This window comes from Periplaneta americana, chromosome 1 (genome assembly GCF_040183065.1).
Source record: "Periplaneta americana isolate PAMFEO1 chromosome 1, P.americana_PAMFEO1_priV1, whole genome shotgun sequence".
NCBI classification, from domain to species: Eukaryota; Metazoa; Arthropoda; class Insecta; order Blattodea; family Blattidae; genus Periplaneta; species Periplaneta americana.
The window spans coordinates 175,045,981-175,063,726 of NC_091117.1; the positions used below are offsets into that span (position 1 = coordinate 175,045,981).

The 17,746-nt window shown below is 35.9% G+C and overlaps 1 protein-coding gene across 1 annotated transcript in view; it reads left to right on the forward strand.

The window, feature by feature from the left end:
* LOC138704427 (protein takeout-like) overlaps positions 1–15,783 on the forward strand; it is a 38,917-nt gene extending 23,134 nt beyond the window's left edge. The window contains exons 5-6 of the mRNA XM_069832295.1: positions 3,793–3,948; positions 7,634–15,783. Coding sequence (XP_069688396.1) covers positions 3,793–3,948; positions 7,634–7,788 — 311 coding nt within the window. The 3' untranslated portion in view covers positions 7,789–15,783. The remainder of the gene's footprint in view (positions 1–3,792; positions 3,949–7,633) is intronic.
* The last annotated feature ends 1,963 nt before the right edge of the window (positions 15,784–17,746 follow it).

The following is a 17,746-nucleotide window of genomic DNA, read 5'->3' on the forward strand; positions in this document are numbered from 1 at the left end:
GGCCTAATGGTGAATACAGTGCCCGGAATAACTGAGTTGGCTGGTTAGCGCGTGCTTTGTGTGAATTAAAAATATTATTTAGTTGTATTATTGTTTTAGTGTATCGATAATTATTGTGTTTAAATTATATTGCACGTATTATCTTCGTTGTCATTGGTGGAGTGTGTGACTAGTGTGCGTTTTCTAGATTCTGCGAGAGTTTCTAAACAGGTGACTTGTGGAATGTCGGAAGGAAAGGCAGTCGGAGAACAAAGAATATTGTACAAGGTGCCCCGTTAAAGAGTCAAGCGTGAGAGACGGTGTGTTATGTAAGAGAGTATTTTGTAAGGTAAAAAGATAATGGCGGGCCTCTTTTACCTTTGGCGCAAGTCGGAATGAAAACTGTTGCTTGTGTTAAAATTAGTAAGAGCACTGTTATCGATATTGGAAAAGAAGAAGGCTGTGCAGATTTTTAATCATAAATATGTTTACAGTTTACAATTTTTTCAACGCCTTTCTAACAATATTACATTGAAGACTACCGGCACTACTACTACTACTACTACTACTACTAATAATAATAATAATAATAACAATAATAATAATAATAATAATAATAATAATAATAATAATAGACTAATAAAAATAATAATGTACACAAATTTTAATGCCTAGTGTTCAATAAATTGGTCAGAACTGTGTGTGTTCATGTCAGCCGTTCGTTACTGCACTCTATCGGCAGCGCGCTCGCTTACACTTAAGATGGCCAACATGACAACACTGCTCCCCCTTCTCTGTAAGCTGTCAAGTCGGAAGTAGTTTTGGTCAAGGTATAGTTTTACACTAACACTAACACTGGCCTTATATTATTTCTTATAACTTCTTATACTTCCTAAATTAAAGTTTCGTATAGACTTCTGAACATGTATCGTTCGTCAATCAGGCATTTTCCTGTTCTGATCTCATTCTTTAGCTGCTGTTTTATTGTTTGCGTTCCTGGTTAAAAATCCTAAAATGGCTAAAGAACACTTCTGTCTCAGATACTTACAGAAGACGAGATCGACGAATTACTACTACCTTACTTAAAAACTCCTTCATTCGAATCCACTACACTAATATCTTCATATCAAGCAATGATATGATTAGTGTTTTGAGTGAAGCCATACCTTAACATATCCTTATAAAAGAATGCCTTTCCTAACGTCTTGTCCACACATGTGGAGTAACGGTTAGCACGTCTGGCCGCTAAACCAGGTGACTCGGGTTCGATTTCCGGTCGGGGAAAGTTACCTGGTTGAGGTTTTTTCCGGGGTTTTCCCTCAACCCAATATGAGCAAATGCTGGGTAACTTTCGGTGCTGGACCCCGGACTCATTTCACCGGCATTATCACCTTCATCTCATTCACACGCTAAATAACCTGAGAAGTTAATAAAGCGTCGTAAAATAACCTACTAAAAAAACTTCTTTATTTTCTTTCAGTCTCTCACGCCGATTCTTTTGTTTTAAAAACACAAGAGCCTGTATTGCCGTTTTTTTATATCCATAGCATTCCAGTTCAGTATTAACATATTTATGTGTGTAGTATGTATGTATTTTTTTTTTAATTTAGTACACATAATCGCCATGCTCCGTTACTCGTGGATAACACTACATGCCTATCTAAACATTTAACTAATAATCATTATTAAATACTTAGTCTAGCCTAACATGTCCTTTCTTTATCTACATATGATTCAGTTTCTCGAAGTCTATTGAATTTACAAATTTTATGAAACTGTTTCTATAACTCTTTATTAATCTATTTTCCGATACTGGCCAGTTTTCCCGTTTTAGAACAGTATTCACTAGTTTCTCTCTTTCACTCGATATCACTTGGCATTCGCAGAGGATGTGGTCCACAGTCTGGTTCCCTCCGTTGCAGGGGCACATTGGAGAATTTACTATCTTGAAGCGGTGGAGATATGATCTTGTTTTGCCTTGTCCTGTGACTATTGCAGTGAAGTTTGGTGTGGGCCTGATGTTTGTTTTTAACCTGTCATTGATGATTGGGAAGAACTGCTTGGTTTCTGCTCCTTTTGTTGTCTGGTTCCATTGCAGTTGCCACTTTTCTGTGCTCTCTACTTTTATGCGGTGTATTATTTCCTTTCTCTATATCTTGTGTATATAATTTGTAGATTGTCTTGTTTTGCTGCCTCCTTAGCGAGTTCGTCTGCCAGTTCATTTCCGTAGATCTCTATGTGAGCCTTCACCCATTTTATGTGAATCGTCCATCTATCGTCTTCAAGCTGTTTGTATTTTTGTTTAATGTCGTCTATTATTACATTTCGGTTCTGGTTGTTTTTTAAGAGGTCTATGGTTATTTGGCTGTCAGTAGTTCCTCGCTTCACACTTTTAGCATCCCACCACAACCGTGATACACGTTTACAGCATAACCATGTTCTATCAATTCCATTCCATCAAACATCTCTCTACTCTGCTTCCTTCACAATACACACAGCCCGTTCCTGGAATTCCTTGTCACAGGAAATCAGGAGCAGTCGGAGTCTAAAATCTTTTAAGTACACTCTACTTAGAAATGTCTTTAATGAACAGAACTAGACTCTTGCGGAAGTTTCTAAATAGTCTTAAATGACCAAGTTATCTTTTTTCTCCTCTCTCTTCTTCTTTTTTTTTCTCTTTTCTTTTTTATTATCTTCATATATTACTTAATCATGTGTGTTTGTATGCCATTTAGTAGGACTTTGCTAATCAACATTTTATGTCTTGTCACCCATACGTATTCTCCAATTAGTATATTAACTGAATAATATATCTCAAGTAAATTAATCGTCCAATTTGTCTCGGGCATTTTAAGTCTTATAAATTGTGTGTGTGTGTGTGTGTATTACCCTTATGTTATGTAACTGATTTTGATTATATGTCATTTTCTACTTATTTTATATATTATGTAACTGATCTTGACTATTTGTAATTTTATATTATGTAACTGTTCTTGTCTATTGTAATTTCCTACTATATTTTATGTAATTTCTAAAGTATTTTCTTTTGTGTTGTTTTGTAATCAAATTTTGTATCTCATGTAGGATATATTATTGAAACCTGGTTGAGTGGAAGAAAAGGCCTCACGGCCTTAACTCTGCCAGGCAAACTACTACTACTTACTACTTGCTACTACTACTAGTATGTATGTATGTATGTATGTATGTATGTATGTATGTATGTATGTATGTATGTATGTATGTACAGTATGTATGTATATATTAACACTACAATTGGGTTTACACCCGGTGGCAGTGATATATAATATATAGGGTAAACTGGGGTCTGTTGGACAGTCGGGCATGTTGGACACACTGTACTTTAACGTGTTACCTCGACACTTGTGAGCACCACATTCTGCTAGAAGTCAATGACGGAAGTAGCCACGAGTGGGGCTACTTCCGTCATTGACTTCTAGCAAAATGTGGTGCCCACAAGTGTCGAGGTAACACGTTAAAGTACAGTGTGTCCAACATGCCCGACTGTCCAACAGACCCTAGTTTACCCTAATACAATATATAATTCTACAATAATTACAGCAATAATAGAAAAAATATAAAATAAACTTAAAATTTCTAACTATAAATAAATAGAATAAATCTAGGACTAGCTATAAATAAAAACTATTCTATAATAACGCCTACAATAAGCAAAAGTAAACCTAACTTATAAGTACTTCTATTCCACCCAACTATTACCAATTTAAGTAATTACATATCAGAAATTGTTGAATATTGATTTTAACACTGTATTTTGTGTCGCCACTTTTTCAGAGAATGTGTCATGCGTAATCGCTTATGACTTCGTAAAGAAACTGAATCCAGAACTCAAGCAGGAAGTCTTGATACCTTCCAAATCGACACTTACGTTCAACGCCATGGCAATGAAAATCCATCTGAGCAACCTGTTCAATGGGGACAAGTTTCTAGGTATGTCACACTCAAATTGTATAAGTCTTCAAATGAAATTTGCTACTGTGTTACACTTCAAAACATTTTACGTGCCGGACAAATTTAGTACCTACGAAACTTCATTGCATCGTATGTCTGAAACGAAACGTTAGATGTATCCCGCTTGTTTTCGTGGTAGAGAAAACAGGAGTGTAGTGGTAGAAATTTGTAATTTAGAAACTCCCTTGGGACTTCTAGAACGTCTGCCAGTGCAGTGGCCTTCTCCTCCGGAGTAAAGACAGTGACAACTGGTAGCGACTATTAGTGGTTGAAGTAGAAAGTAAGATTTAAATAAGCAAACTTAAAATCAAAACTTTATATCAAAACATATAATTTGTTTATCAATCTGTTGTTATCTACACACTGAAATGCTTTAGAAGAAGAGTAATTCTTGTACAAGTCCAGAAACAAAATTTGAACCACCTCTGGGTCTCTACATACACTTAAACTGACAATTGTTATCTGAAAATATAAATAAAAACCTCACTACTGACAAGGAGAGGAATCGCTCTGTATATCACCGAATTAAATAAGATTGTGTGAGATGAAAGTACAAGACGTACTGTTTCAAGTCATACCTGGTATGGGTGGCCAATGAGCCCTCCTTTTGGAAATATTGGCTATTGTTTGTGACATACTTCCGTTAGGTGCCTAATAGGAATGCATTAGACTGCATAACAGCGTAGCTCATATGGTTGGATGCTGAGTTGTCATCCAGGCAACGTGAGTTCGAATCCTAATGCCTTCTCACTTTTAAAGCTTGATATTATTATTATTATTATTATTATTATTATTATTATTATTATTATTATATTATTATTATTTTTTTTAATTCACCTTCAGTTGTCAGCTCCTATATTCAAAGCCGTGTTGAAATATGCGTGGTGTGCATCAAAATTGATAAACGAACGAGAAGTGTTTGTGAATGTGAATGATATCTGTTTCGCAGCAGAAGTGCGGAAAAATGTGTGTGACTGTGGACTACCTTATTTCATTTGCTGTGCATGGTGCAGGAAATATGTATGTTTTGTGTGTTTTTATGACATTTATTATAATGAATCGGGACAAAATTAAGTGGAATAGCTGCTACAGAAACAGAACAGACACCAGTGACATCTTACCTGCCCATATGAATAATATTTCATTGTTTATCCTTTACAATACAATGTCAGTTAATTATAATTTGTTTAAAACAGGATGAAGCGTACAAAACATTGAGAAATACGATATATATAAATAGATAACGTTGATCACAATATTAATCATTATTAAAAGAAAAAAATATATGACCAGTTAAGATTCGAACTTAGGTTGCTGGGATAAATTGTTTGTGTTTGTAATTTGAAGTAGTTTGCATGATATGTATTATCAATTTCTGTATATCACAACTGGTTGAATTGTTTATACCTTAAATTTAATTAAATTGTTTTGTATTATAATATAGCTCAACTTATGAATGATCGTTTGCGTTTGTAAATTTAATAATCTGATTGGCTATGTATTGTATACTTTTAGTAGAGCCATCGATGTAGCTCAGTCGGCAGACTCGCTGGGCTGCTGTTCCGGAGCTGCGTTCGGGCTTGGGTTGGATCCCCCTTTGGACTTTGGTTTCTTCCGAGGTTTTCCACAGCCATGGGACTGAAACCGGATGGTCTATGGCGAGTCCTTGGCATCAACACCTTTGATTTGATTACCCCCTTTGATTTGATTACCTGGTTGGGTTTTTCCGAGGTTTCCCCCACCGAAAAGGCAAATGCCGGGTAATATTTTGGCGAATCCTCGGACCTCATTTCATCTCACTACATCTCGCCAAAATGTAAAAAAATTGTACAACATTGTAAAAATTGTAGAAAATTACTAAATTGTAAAACTATAAAAATTTGTAAAAATTGTAATTGTAATATTGTAAAATGTTGACATGTTCCACATCTTAAAGCTTCATTGCTCATGTAAGATCTATGGAATAAAATAAATGAATGAATGAATGAATGAATAACAACTCAGCATCCAACCGTATGAGCTACGCTGTTACACAGTCTAATACTTCACTACAGTGGAACCTCGATGCATCGTTCCCGTTATCGTCGTTTTCCCGCCTTTTTCGTCCGCCGCTTTTTTGGTCCCGAAAATAGACCCATATAAATAACGTTTTTTTTTTTTTTTCCGGTTCCATCGTTCCTCGAACTATCGTTTTATCGCATCGATCGTTGCGAAATCACGGTGCCGACGCCATATTTTCCCGCATGGATAGTTTTCTTTTACTTTGAAAGGGCGAACTTTTTGCTCTCCATTATTATCTTTGAAGCAAGAGGATACAGGAGATTGCGATCCGCAGACTGTGTCAAACTTTGAGGAGAAACGTAAAATGTATTACGCCGCCATGATACGTGACGTGATTCGCCACCTTAGTGAAGCGCGCGAATTCTCCACGTGTGTTTGGTATAGTCTGCTGATGCGGAAATTCTGTGCAATGAAGACTCATTAGATTCTGAAAAGAAATGCAATTTTATAGTAACTTATTGATTAATCATATTTTTCCACACAAAAACGATGTGGAGGTGTATAAACACTTGATACAGTATTATTATGGAATACATTACGCATTCGTCTTACCTAATGAGATTTGTCGTCTTAATACTGCAAATTGTTGTGCTACAACGCAGACGCTGTTCTCCACAGTGGTAAGACGTGTTTCTGTACATTGTTTATGTTCAGTACAAGTTTATATGCTTAGAAACGTACAGGAGAATTATGTTTGTAGGGTTACTAAAGAGCTAGACAAGTTCCGACAATATTTTTATGCGTATATTATAGGCCTAATTTGTGACGCAGGTTCTAGTTGCATGTAATGCAATAGTATGGGCTAATGGAAGCCCGCCTGCTTGGGAATGGATTTGTGGCAATACATATCTGCATTCTGAACGTATCACGAATCTGCGTTCATGATTTTCTCATACTTCATTTCTTTCTAAATTATGCATCGATTAAGTGGGTATTCCCAGTTAAATTATCTAGAGAACAGTGGGATATATTCATAACTCTGTTGCGTCTATTATACACCTAAATGCGGTAATTTTTTTATGGTTTCCCGGTATTATCGTTTTTCCGTATTTATCGTTTTTATTCCTTGTTCCCCCAAAAAACGATGGATCGAGGTTTCACTGTATTAGGCACCTAACGGAAGTACGTCACAAACAATAGCCAATATTTCCAAAACGAGGGGTTATTGGCCACCCATACCAGGTATGACTTTAAACAGTACGTCTTATACTTTCATCTCACACAATCTTATTTAATTCGGTGATATACAGAGCGTGTCCTATTCTTGTGAGTAAAACCACTGATCGTGATCAGGTGTAAAACACGACTCATCTTCGAGCACACGTCCACTTGCATTCTGCACCAGTGCCCCGAGCGACAGTTCGGAGCTGCTCCCTTGGCCAGGTCTGGACTGTATTGTCGCTTCTAACTCCTGTGTGTTCATGGATGTAATTAAGTGTAAATGACGTCCAAGTCAACACTGTTAACCAGAAATGTTTACTTGAAATTTGAACTCAGGGTTTCAGCGCGGAAAGCTGATGCAATAACTTCTATACTTTGTCGGAAGAAGAAATACATATTTCTGTAGCTTCCTGCGGTTATAGCTGTACTCTGTCTGTTGCAGGCGACAATATGAACCACTTCCTGAACGAGAACTGGCAGGAGCTGATACGGGAGATGGGACCGCCAGTGGGGGAAGCAATAAACCAGTTCGTCTCCGCACTCTTAAGCAACGTCTTTGAGCTAGTTCCCTATGACGATGCCTTTCTGGACGTATGATCCATCATCTAGTCAAATTTCTATCTCATCATTCGGTTCATTCACAGTAGGCTACTTACTGGCTGAAACACAAACATAGGCCTACATAACTTGGATCATTTACTTAGATTAACATTTCGCAATGTTTTATTCACTGATACGAGTATGTCTAATTTAACACATTGGACAATGGAAAATGTTAAACATTGAGTAATAGTCTTCTACATATTTGACTAAAAATGTTAACTCTTCTTTCTTAAATCCTAAAGTCCATTCGTTCCGGTCTGTGCGATGATAGGCCTTCACTTACAGTAAAGCAGGATATCTGAATGGCAACGATGTACTAATTTGAAGTGAGACGTAAAAAATAAAGTCCGATTTATTCTTAAATATATCGTCGGTTTACAAGCAAAACACATTAAGTAAAAATATCACTCCTGGGAAAAAGGTGTTTGAAAGTTCTTGACAAATTTCAATCCTCAAAATATTATTATTATTATTATTATTATTATTATTATTATTATTATTATTATTAAGTTGTTTCTCTTTATGTACATTTCATTTTCAAATTGAGGGGTTTTGGGGAAAAACCAGGCAGTTCCGATTCAGTACTTTTCGAGATAATGAAGAAAAACTTGCCGCCAAACAATAAGCATGTACAGAAAGAGGCAGATAAAAAATGCATTATGTATGTATTTATTTACACTGCAAGTGGGCATGCACCCGGTGGCAGTGGTATACACAATATAAACAATACACAATAAATTTACAATACACAATACAATTATACAATACACAATAGGCCTACAATTTTATACACAATACAATAAGAATACACAATATAATTTAACACAATAATAATAAAACCTAAATAAAATACCTAATTTTACATTACAACCTAGTCTTTCACTTTACTCTCATCTCACTCACTGTAGTGGCACTATGACGCATTTCACTGACACTATAGAACACATTTCATTGACGCTACAAATTATCACTGATCGGAACTATTCACTGCACTGTAAAACCATAACTTCACTGACTCACCTCGCTTCACTGATACAACAGTTCAAATAAGTCAAATAATTACACCCTTATGCATACTGTACTTATAAACAGAACTACATTTAAACTAAACATTTCTAGTCTAAGACCCTCTTACACTCTATTTTTAAATAATTTACAATTCAAACCAAGGAAGTAACTCGTCAGGCTAATTAAATACATGTCACCAAATGTTAAATGTCGCCTTAATTTTAATTTGCACTTTATACACAACTTTTTAAATTATTCTTGAATCTCCTTAAGGAAGGACAGCCCTCAAAGACCGCTGCAAGTAGGTCATTCAAATCATTTATAGTTCTATTTAAAAATGAGAATTTACCTACATCCGTTTTCTGTTTCCTACATTTGATTTTAAAATCATGATCGTTCCTACCATAGTACGTTGGCTTTTCTAACCGAGCCGTTATGTCTACCCATGCTTTCTGACCTAGATGTGTTCTATACAATGATGTTATTCTAGTTTTCCTACGTCTGTTTTCCAAAGTTTCCCATTTAAGTTCTTTTATCGTATCGTTTCCATCTTCTCTTTTACCTTTAACAAATTTAGCTGCCCTATACTGGATTCTTTCTAAGGAATTTATCTGATATATTCTATAGGGATCCCAACATGTAGTTCCGTATTCCATTAACGGTCGCACTAACGTTAGATATGCTATTTCCCTCGATTTGGGGCTAGCCTTTCTCAAGATTCTCATAATAAAGTGAAGTGCCCTCCATGCTTTACCCGTAACATTATCAACATGCTCTCCCCAAGAAAGTTTGGAGTTTAAATACACTCCTAGGTATTTACAACATTGTACTTGCGGAATTACAACACCACTGAATTCGTAATTAAGACTAGTTTCCTCTCGGGTTTTACAAAATGTTATAGATTTACTTTTAGAACTATTAACTTTCATCCTATGCATTAACGCCCAGTTGTAAATTTTATTCAAGTCTGTTTGAATAGCATCTACATCTGAATTATTTCTTATCTTTCTATAGATAATGCAGTCATCTACAAATAGCCTCACATTTGATGTAATATTCTGGCATAGTTCATTTACGTATATTATAAAGAGTAACGGACGCAGAACGCTGCCCTGTGGCACCCCTGAACTTACATTTCCAATTTCCGATATTTCATGACCTACTCTAACTCTCTGGGTTCTACCTTTTGAAGAATTCTTGGATCCATAGCACCACTCTTATCTATTCCTAGCCTACTTAACTTATCTATCAATATGTCATGTGGCACCAAATCAAATGCTTTCGAAAAATCAATCACAACTGCATCGATTCTTCCGCCTCTATCTACCTCTTCAGCTAGATCCTGAACCGGTGACGTAATTCGACTATCACATAAGAAGCCTTCCCTAAAACCATGCTGGCGGTTGTAAAACCAGTCTTTCGCATTTAGAACATGACGAATATAATCCGATATCAAATGCTCCACGACTTTACATACGACAGATGTAAGGCTAATCGGTCTGTAGTTTCCGACATCTAATTTATTTCCACCTTTATGTATGGGTACCACTATAGCTGATTTCCAGTCACATGTAATAGCTGCATTGTTTATGGAGACATGAAATGTACGCATTAATTATGGAATTATGGCCTCGGAACCTAATTTAAGAATCTCTGTAGCAATACTATCTGGTCCTCTAGACTTCCGACTTTTTAATTTCGTTAGTCTCTCTCTAACCCCTTTGGAAGTTATTTTGAATGTCGAATTTGGTTCACATTCACGGTCCGTGACACAACCACTCCTATCAGCGGGATTATTATTATTATTATTATTATTATTATTATTATTATTGAAAACCGAAATCAAATAGGAATTTAATAAGTCGGCCTTTTCTTTGTCATCAGTTATACTTTCTCCGTTTTGATTTCGTAAAAGCACTACTCCTTCATTTTTTCCTTTTCTCCTGCGTACATAATTATAAAACTGTCTCCAATTGTTACTTTCATCTTCTTTTAAATTGGTTTTTAGAAAATTTTCCTGAGCTATCCTTTTTTCACACTCAAGTTTCTTAATTATTTCGACATATTTTTCCCAATGCTCATGGCTTCGTTTACGTTTAATAAATGCGCGCCTTGTCTTTTTCTTTAAGTAGCGAATATAATTAGTGTAATATTCAGGGTCCGGATTTTTCTTAATTATTTTAGAAGGTACACATTTTACTAATGCCTCGAAAATTATGCTGTTAAATTTATGCCATACATTTTCCATATTTCCTTCAGTTCTTAGAAAGTCATCATGCTTTTGTCGTAAAAACGTTTGTAATTCATGGACATCGGTTTTGTTGAAGTTCCAGACAGACACTGGACTTGACTTCGGATTTACTGTGTTTTCCCAGAAGATTTCTAATAAGACGCTATTGTGATCACTTATTTTATGAAGACTTTCAGAGATGACAAAGAGAGAGACAGGTCTTACTAGGTAAACATCTAAGAGGGCATTGTCACGCGTCGGACCATTTACTACCTGCGTGAAATCTTTACGCCAGATCAATTCATTAACAAGGATCTGTGCATCTGAATTCGTACCTGAAATCCCGTTCCAGTTAATTTTCGGGAGATTTAGATCCCCAGCAATTACTACGTTTCGGTCTTCTGATACTGTATTAAGATATTCATTTAGTTTGTGCAAAGTTAAATTGTTTAATTCACTGGGTGGTCTGTAACATGCTATTACATCTAAGGCTTCCCGCCCATTTTTTATCTAAACATTCAATATTTCAACTTCCTCATGTATCCACAGAAGATTGCTACTTATTTCTATCTTAGTACAAACGAAAACTCCCCCTCCCTTTTCACTTCTATCCTTTCTGAAGACTATAATCCGACCTAAAAATTTCCGATCATTTATGTCTTCCCTAAGCCATGATTCCGTCCCAATTATTACATCAGGATTATAAACATCGACCAAGTTCCAAAACGGAATAAGTTTATTTCTAATACTTCGGCAATTTATCAGCAGTAGTTTTAATAGGCCTGTCCTTACTTGAACATTCGGAACCCCCGTGGCACCTGGTCGTCACTGCTGGTCTCCGCCGCTCGCTGATAGGTCTTCGACCGCACCGCCCGCTGTTAGTCCCTCTACCCCTCCGGCCGCTGGTAGACTCTCACCCCCGCCAAACGCCGGTAGTCGCTCGCCCCCGCCGTCCGCTGATGGTCCTTCGGTCTCGCTCCCCGCTGATGGGTCCACGATCCCGCCGCTCCATGTTGTAGTGTCTACCCGCGCGAAGAGGGAGCCCATATCTGCAGCCTTCCTCCGATTTAGGTGGATTATAACTGTGAATGTAATTCTTGGAACTACTTGGTTCTTCGACCAAACGATAGAGCGTAATTTTTTTGTCCTCTGTGCATAAATAACTCAAAAATGAAAAAAATTGGAGCTCTCTGGTTTTATCCCCAAACCCCTCAATTATAAGTTTCTACACATAAATTATATACATTGCATACGTTTTTTTCTCAGAAGTAATATTTTTTACTTAATATGTTTTGCTTTTACCGGTTGGGTTGTTCTGTACGGCTGTGAAACTTGGACTCTCACTTTGAGAAAGGAACAGAGATTAAGGATGTTTGAGAATAAGATGCTTAGGAAAATATTTGGGGCTAAGAGGGATGAAGTTACAGGAGAATGGAGAAAGTTACACAACGCAGAACTGCACGCATTGCATCCTTCACCTGACATAATTAGGATTATTAAATCCAGACGTTTGGGATGGGCAGGGCATGTAGCACGTATGGGCGAATCCAGAAATGCATATAGAGTGTTAGTTGGGAGGCCGGAGGGAAAAAGACCTTTAGGGAGGCCGAGACGTAGGTGGGAAGATAATATTAAAATGGATTTGAGGGCTGTGGGATATGATGATAGAGAACGGATTAATCTTGTTCAGGATAGGGACCAATGGCGGGCTCATGTGAGGGCGGCAATGAACCCCCGGGTTCCTTAAAAGCCAGTAAGTAAATAAGTAATATGTTTTGCTTGTAAACCGACGTTATATGTATATAAAATGAAAGGAAATAAAGTATTTAATGTTAAGAACATATGCTGTCCTACATTTCAGAGGAAGATATTGTATAGAGACGACTAATGGATTGGCAACATTATAAAGATCATACATTTTCTGTTAAGAATGCAGAAAGTTTTCTAATCTTCAGATGCGATATTGATGAGTAGGCTCCGTATTCCAAGCTACCTAAAGACTGAAGTTAAAGACACACTGGGTATATAGTACGCCGAACACAAGTAAAGAAACGGATAAGGATATAAACAAACGTGTCTCGCTGCGTGTTCGTGGAGTACAGTCAACTCCCGACAGTCTGAAGGTATAGGCTATTAGTAAACAATATATGCTTGAGCCGTGATTGTTCATTTTCGTCGTGATCTTTGCAGTGAATAATAACGTGCATCCGTAAGTTACGGAACTTGATCATATTACAAGAAATTCTTTAAATAGTACATGACGTTATTGGTGCATGATATAGTGCAAGATATTCCTATTGTCTGATATTTTTTCGTGTTTCGTATGTAGCTAATCACTGAAAATCCACTGATTTTCTATGTACTTTTCTAAAAATTCCCTAAAATGTAGATTATTTAATTTATTAATTGGAATGTTGGCATTGAAATCATGATAGGCTACACAAATCCATGCTAAACGAGGAGTTAATATCTTTATAATTTTCATATTTTGATGGTACTGATTCTTTTGGATTACGTTCAACACACTTTCTGTGCAGTGTCTTTCAGAGCACTGTTTTTGTCACTTTCACGGTTATTTTACGCAACGTAGGCTATATGTAATTTTGTCTATATTGACAGTGAAAATATTAGTTCAAATATCCTCAACTATGCTCTGCAATATTACACGCTTGAGCGTCTTACCTAAGGCATTTTACCTCTCCAATGAACCTTCAATCAGCCACAAAGATGTAGGTATTTAAATAATACGACTAGTAAGAGCAGTGATCGATAAGACTATTCATTATGACTGCGTCCGGTTTTGATTTTATAGAGAAAGAAGGCAGAGTATGCGTAACTATTTTATACACGAACGTACCTGTACTTGCGATGTGACGCCGTATATACTTCGAATCAGGCAACTTCATTCCAGTTTATAGGTAGCTGGAATACGGACCCTATTGATGAGCATTCATTCATTATTTTCTGCCTAAGGGTAGGTATTTCACTGAAAACCCCAGCATTTTCCAGCCTTCCCTATTTCCCGCCTTCCCAGTACCGGTACTTATATAGGGACATCATTTTACTTTTACTAACATTTTTAATATTAATCTGGCTATACCTTTCTATTAACGATTGAAACAGGAAACACCGTTTGCTACCCCTTCCACGACTGGAGTTCGATGATACTGGCGTAAAATACAAATCACTTTACTAGGTATAGGAGGGAAGAATAGTAGTTCATCCATTTATGTAAACTAGGAAATATCGCAATTTTGAGTTTCATCATTTTCATTAGATTTTTGTTTAATCAAAATACAGTACTGTATTAACAATGAGTGTTTTTACTCACGAACTGAGCTATCCATTCGGACGTATTAATTATGCAATGTATATTGTACTGTTACAGCACATTAGCGTACAATATGAGAATGAAGTTAAATTGAAAAATAATCATAATATGGATATTTAAACACATTTTTGAAAATGGTGGCCGTTCATTTCGATACAGGCTTCAGTTCGTTTGTTCATATTATCACACTATAGACTATTGTACCTAATTCCAATTACCAGTTTCGTCCTTCGTACGAGTAACTCATGTTGAAATATTTCTGTACCTACTCTATAAAAGAGTACCTTACGTACTGTAAATTCAATCTTCACTTCTGGTCGATCCGAAAAGATTAAATTACTCAGAAATGCTATCTACTGTCCGTTCAAGTGGTTTTGTCGTAGGGTCGTAGAAACGGGAGGGGGGAATCACGTGACAGTTAATTACTTAACGAGGCCCTTTTATTTAAGTTATTTTAAACACTTGTATAGGCCTAATATTACGTAGACGTCCAATTGATAATAGAAATTAATGTTTTCAGAAAAGAGCTAAGATAGCCCAGCTACTAGACTTTACAGAGGGGCGAACAGAAGCAGGTGGGGGGAAACCGGGATGCGACGTAGGCAAACGGACGACAGTACCTGTGCGAAAATATGATTCCATATTGAAAGGTCTTTCGTCACTGAAAAAAGCGAACATATTTCTGGAACGTACTACACCCACTAACTCAGTACTGCTTACGCGCCCTCGGCTCTGTGTGGTGAACGGTTGGAAGTTTACTAGTAGAAGGGGTGGGAGTGAAGTACATTCAAAAACTGAGGTACAATAAAAATTGAAGTAAAAATAAAATGATGTCCCTGTATTTATGTAACTGATAACCTGCTTGTTAAGTGCTCGACATCTTGTTGACATCCTATCACTCATGTTTTGCCACGTGTTCGTACAAAAGTGTGTCAGATCTCGAACCGTTGAGATATAAGCTAAGGTTCCTTAAATTTTGTAAATTATTAAAGGAAAAGAAATATAAGGTCTACTACTATTTTTATTTGTTTTCGGTTTTTATGGTTTGGTTAGTTAAGATTTCTGTCGCTAGGTAGAGCTTAAATCGATGTAAAACTTTATAGATATAAAACCTTAGTTTTCAGGATGTAGAAGTGCTCAATAAGAGTTGTTTTTGTGTTTATAGCAAGTTTTTTGTGAATGATCCTATTCAATAGTACGACTGTTAGTTAATAATGTTAAGATTTACTTTAGAAAATATAATGTCGAAGTGAATGTTTGTTATTGAATTCGAAGTCTTGGAAACTAGGTTTACGAAGCAATTAGATCTAGTGGTAATGGGCTGAAATGCCAAGAGCACATAGGGCCAATAATTAAAAACGTGTTTTATATGTCTTTCAATTATTATGTGTAGATTAAAACCTCAAGCTTCTCAATTTTACATTCATTTCAACGATGTTAAGGTAAAATATCATAATCCTCAAACAATTAAAACTGAGATTTTCACACCATACTATTTTTTATGGCTATTCTACGTATATGTGAAAGAATTTTACCTTCGGACAATTATTTTTGGTATAATTAATAATTCTTAGAATTTGTGCCAATTATTATTATTATTATTATTATTATTATTATTATTATTATTATTATTATTATTTCATATATGAGTATGTTGACATTCTTAACTCTTAATAATAACTCTTTAACAATAATTTTTAATCACATACCTTAATATTCGTCCTCAGCACAAGACATTGCAACCTCGGTTTTAGACCACGTGGATTAGACAAGTAGGTGTCATATTTTAATAAGGAAGCAGCTTATTGGTTGCAATATTGGAATTGAGGCGAGTGATTGGAGCGGCGACATAAGAAATTAAAAACAATAATGCAATTTAATTTTAAAGACCTACCGAATGTTATGCACGAGGCCGCTGAAAGACCTGCCAAATGTTAACCATGAGAGCGCGGCGATAATATACATTTTTGCACAACAGCATTCATTGTTGCAAAGAGAATATGAATTGCATGAAAGACAATACTGTAATTTACATTCCGTGAAGTCACTTTCATTGTAGCGGTTACAGAAATAAATTAAAATATACCTGTAGGCAATTTTTAATAATAAATTAATAGATAGATAAATAATCAAATAAAGGCAAAAAAGGCATTTATTTTGTAAATTAGGCATTTATATTAAAAAAGGCAGAAAAGGGCAACATAAAACTGTGACAATCACAAAGGTATAATTCGTACAGGGTTACTTGCAAAATGAAGATAGATTCAGCACATTTAAAAAGGCATTCTGCCAAAGTTCCAGTCTCTGGTGATGAGTTTCTGAACTGATTAAACTTGCTACCAAGCTGACAATATATAACAGATGTTTCATTATGTTCTTTCATTAGTGACTAAAAAAAACTAAGGATTTTCGGAAATATGTTTATATAAACTTTTCTTCTTGTTTTGTTTTGAGAAGCATGCACCCAAGGTTTGTCAAAGTATTTCTGAAACACTCTGTATACTGTTTTATACTCTCAGTGGCGGGTAAATTTTTCTAAAGCACGTCTATGCGCATGTGTCACTATTGCTCCTCGTTCTGTATACATTTGTGACTACTGCTAATGTTGATTCTTTTAGTTATTTAGCGATGCTGTATCAAATACTAAGTTATTCAGCGTCGATTGAATTGGTGATAGCGAGGTGGTATTTGGCAAGATGATGCAGAGGATTTGCCGTAGATTACCTGACATTCGCCTTACGGTTGGAAAACCTCGAGAAATACCAAGTAATCAGCCCAAGCAGGAACGAGGCTATGTCCAAAAGCATTTCCAAATCAACACTAAAACGTGCTTACCGAAAGAGCTATCCTGTAGATTTTAAATTCTGGAATTGGCAGTCTTCACTCTGCTATTATCTTCATCAAATTTTGCCTTCCATATATTGTATTTGTGTTACAATAATTAATTTCACAAAAATTTAAGGGGTTAGGTACAGCTTACAGCAGTAAAATGTTTCGAAATATTCAACATTTTTTTTCCCTCTATTATTGTATCTTGTAGAATAATGAAAATTGGTATGTGTAAAACATTATCTTTCTGCTACAATAATAATAATTCTTTATTTATACTGGCAGAGTTAAGGCCATAGGGCCTTCTCTTACACTCTACCAGGTCACAAAGTATTCAAGCAGTTAAAATTTAACAAAAAAGTTACAGAACAGAATACTAACATATTATAAAGAGAAATAATAATAGCATAATAAAATCGACACTAAACAACATGAAAATAATACCATAATAGAAAAAAAACAAGTAAAATACATTGGAATATAGCAAAAGCAACTCATTTAGCACAAATGGTTAATATGGAAAAACGTAAGGAAGAATATATCAAAATGGAATG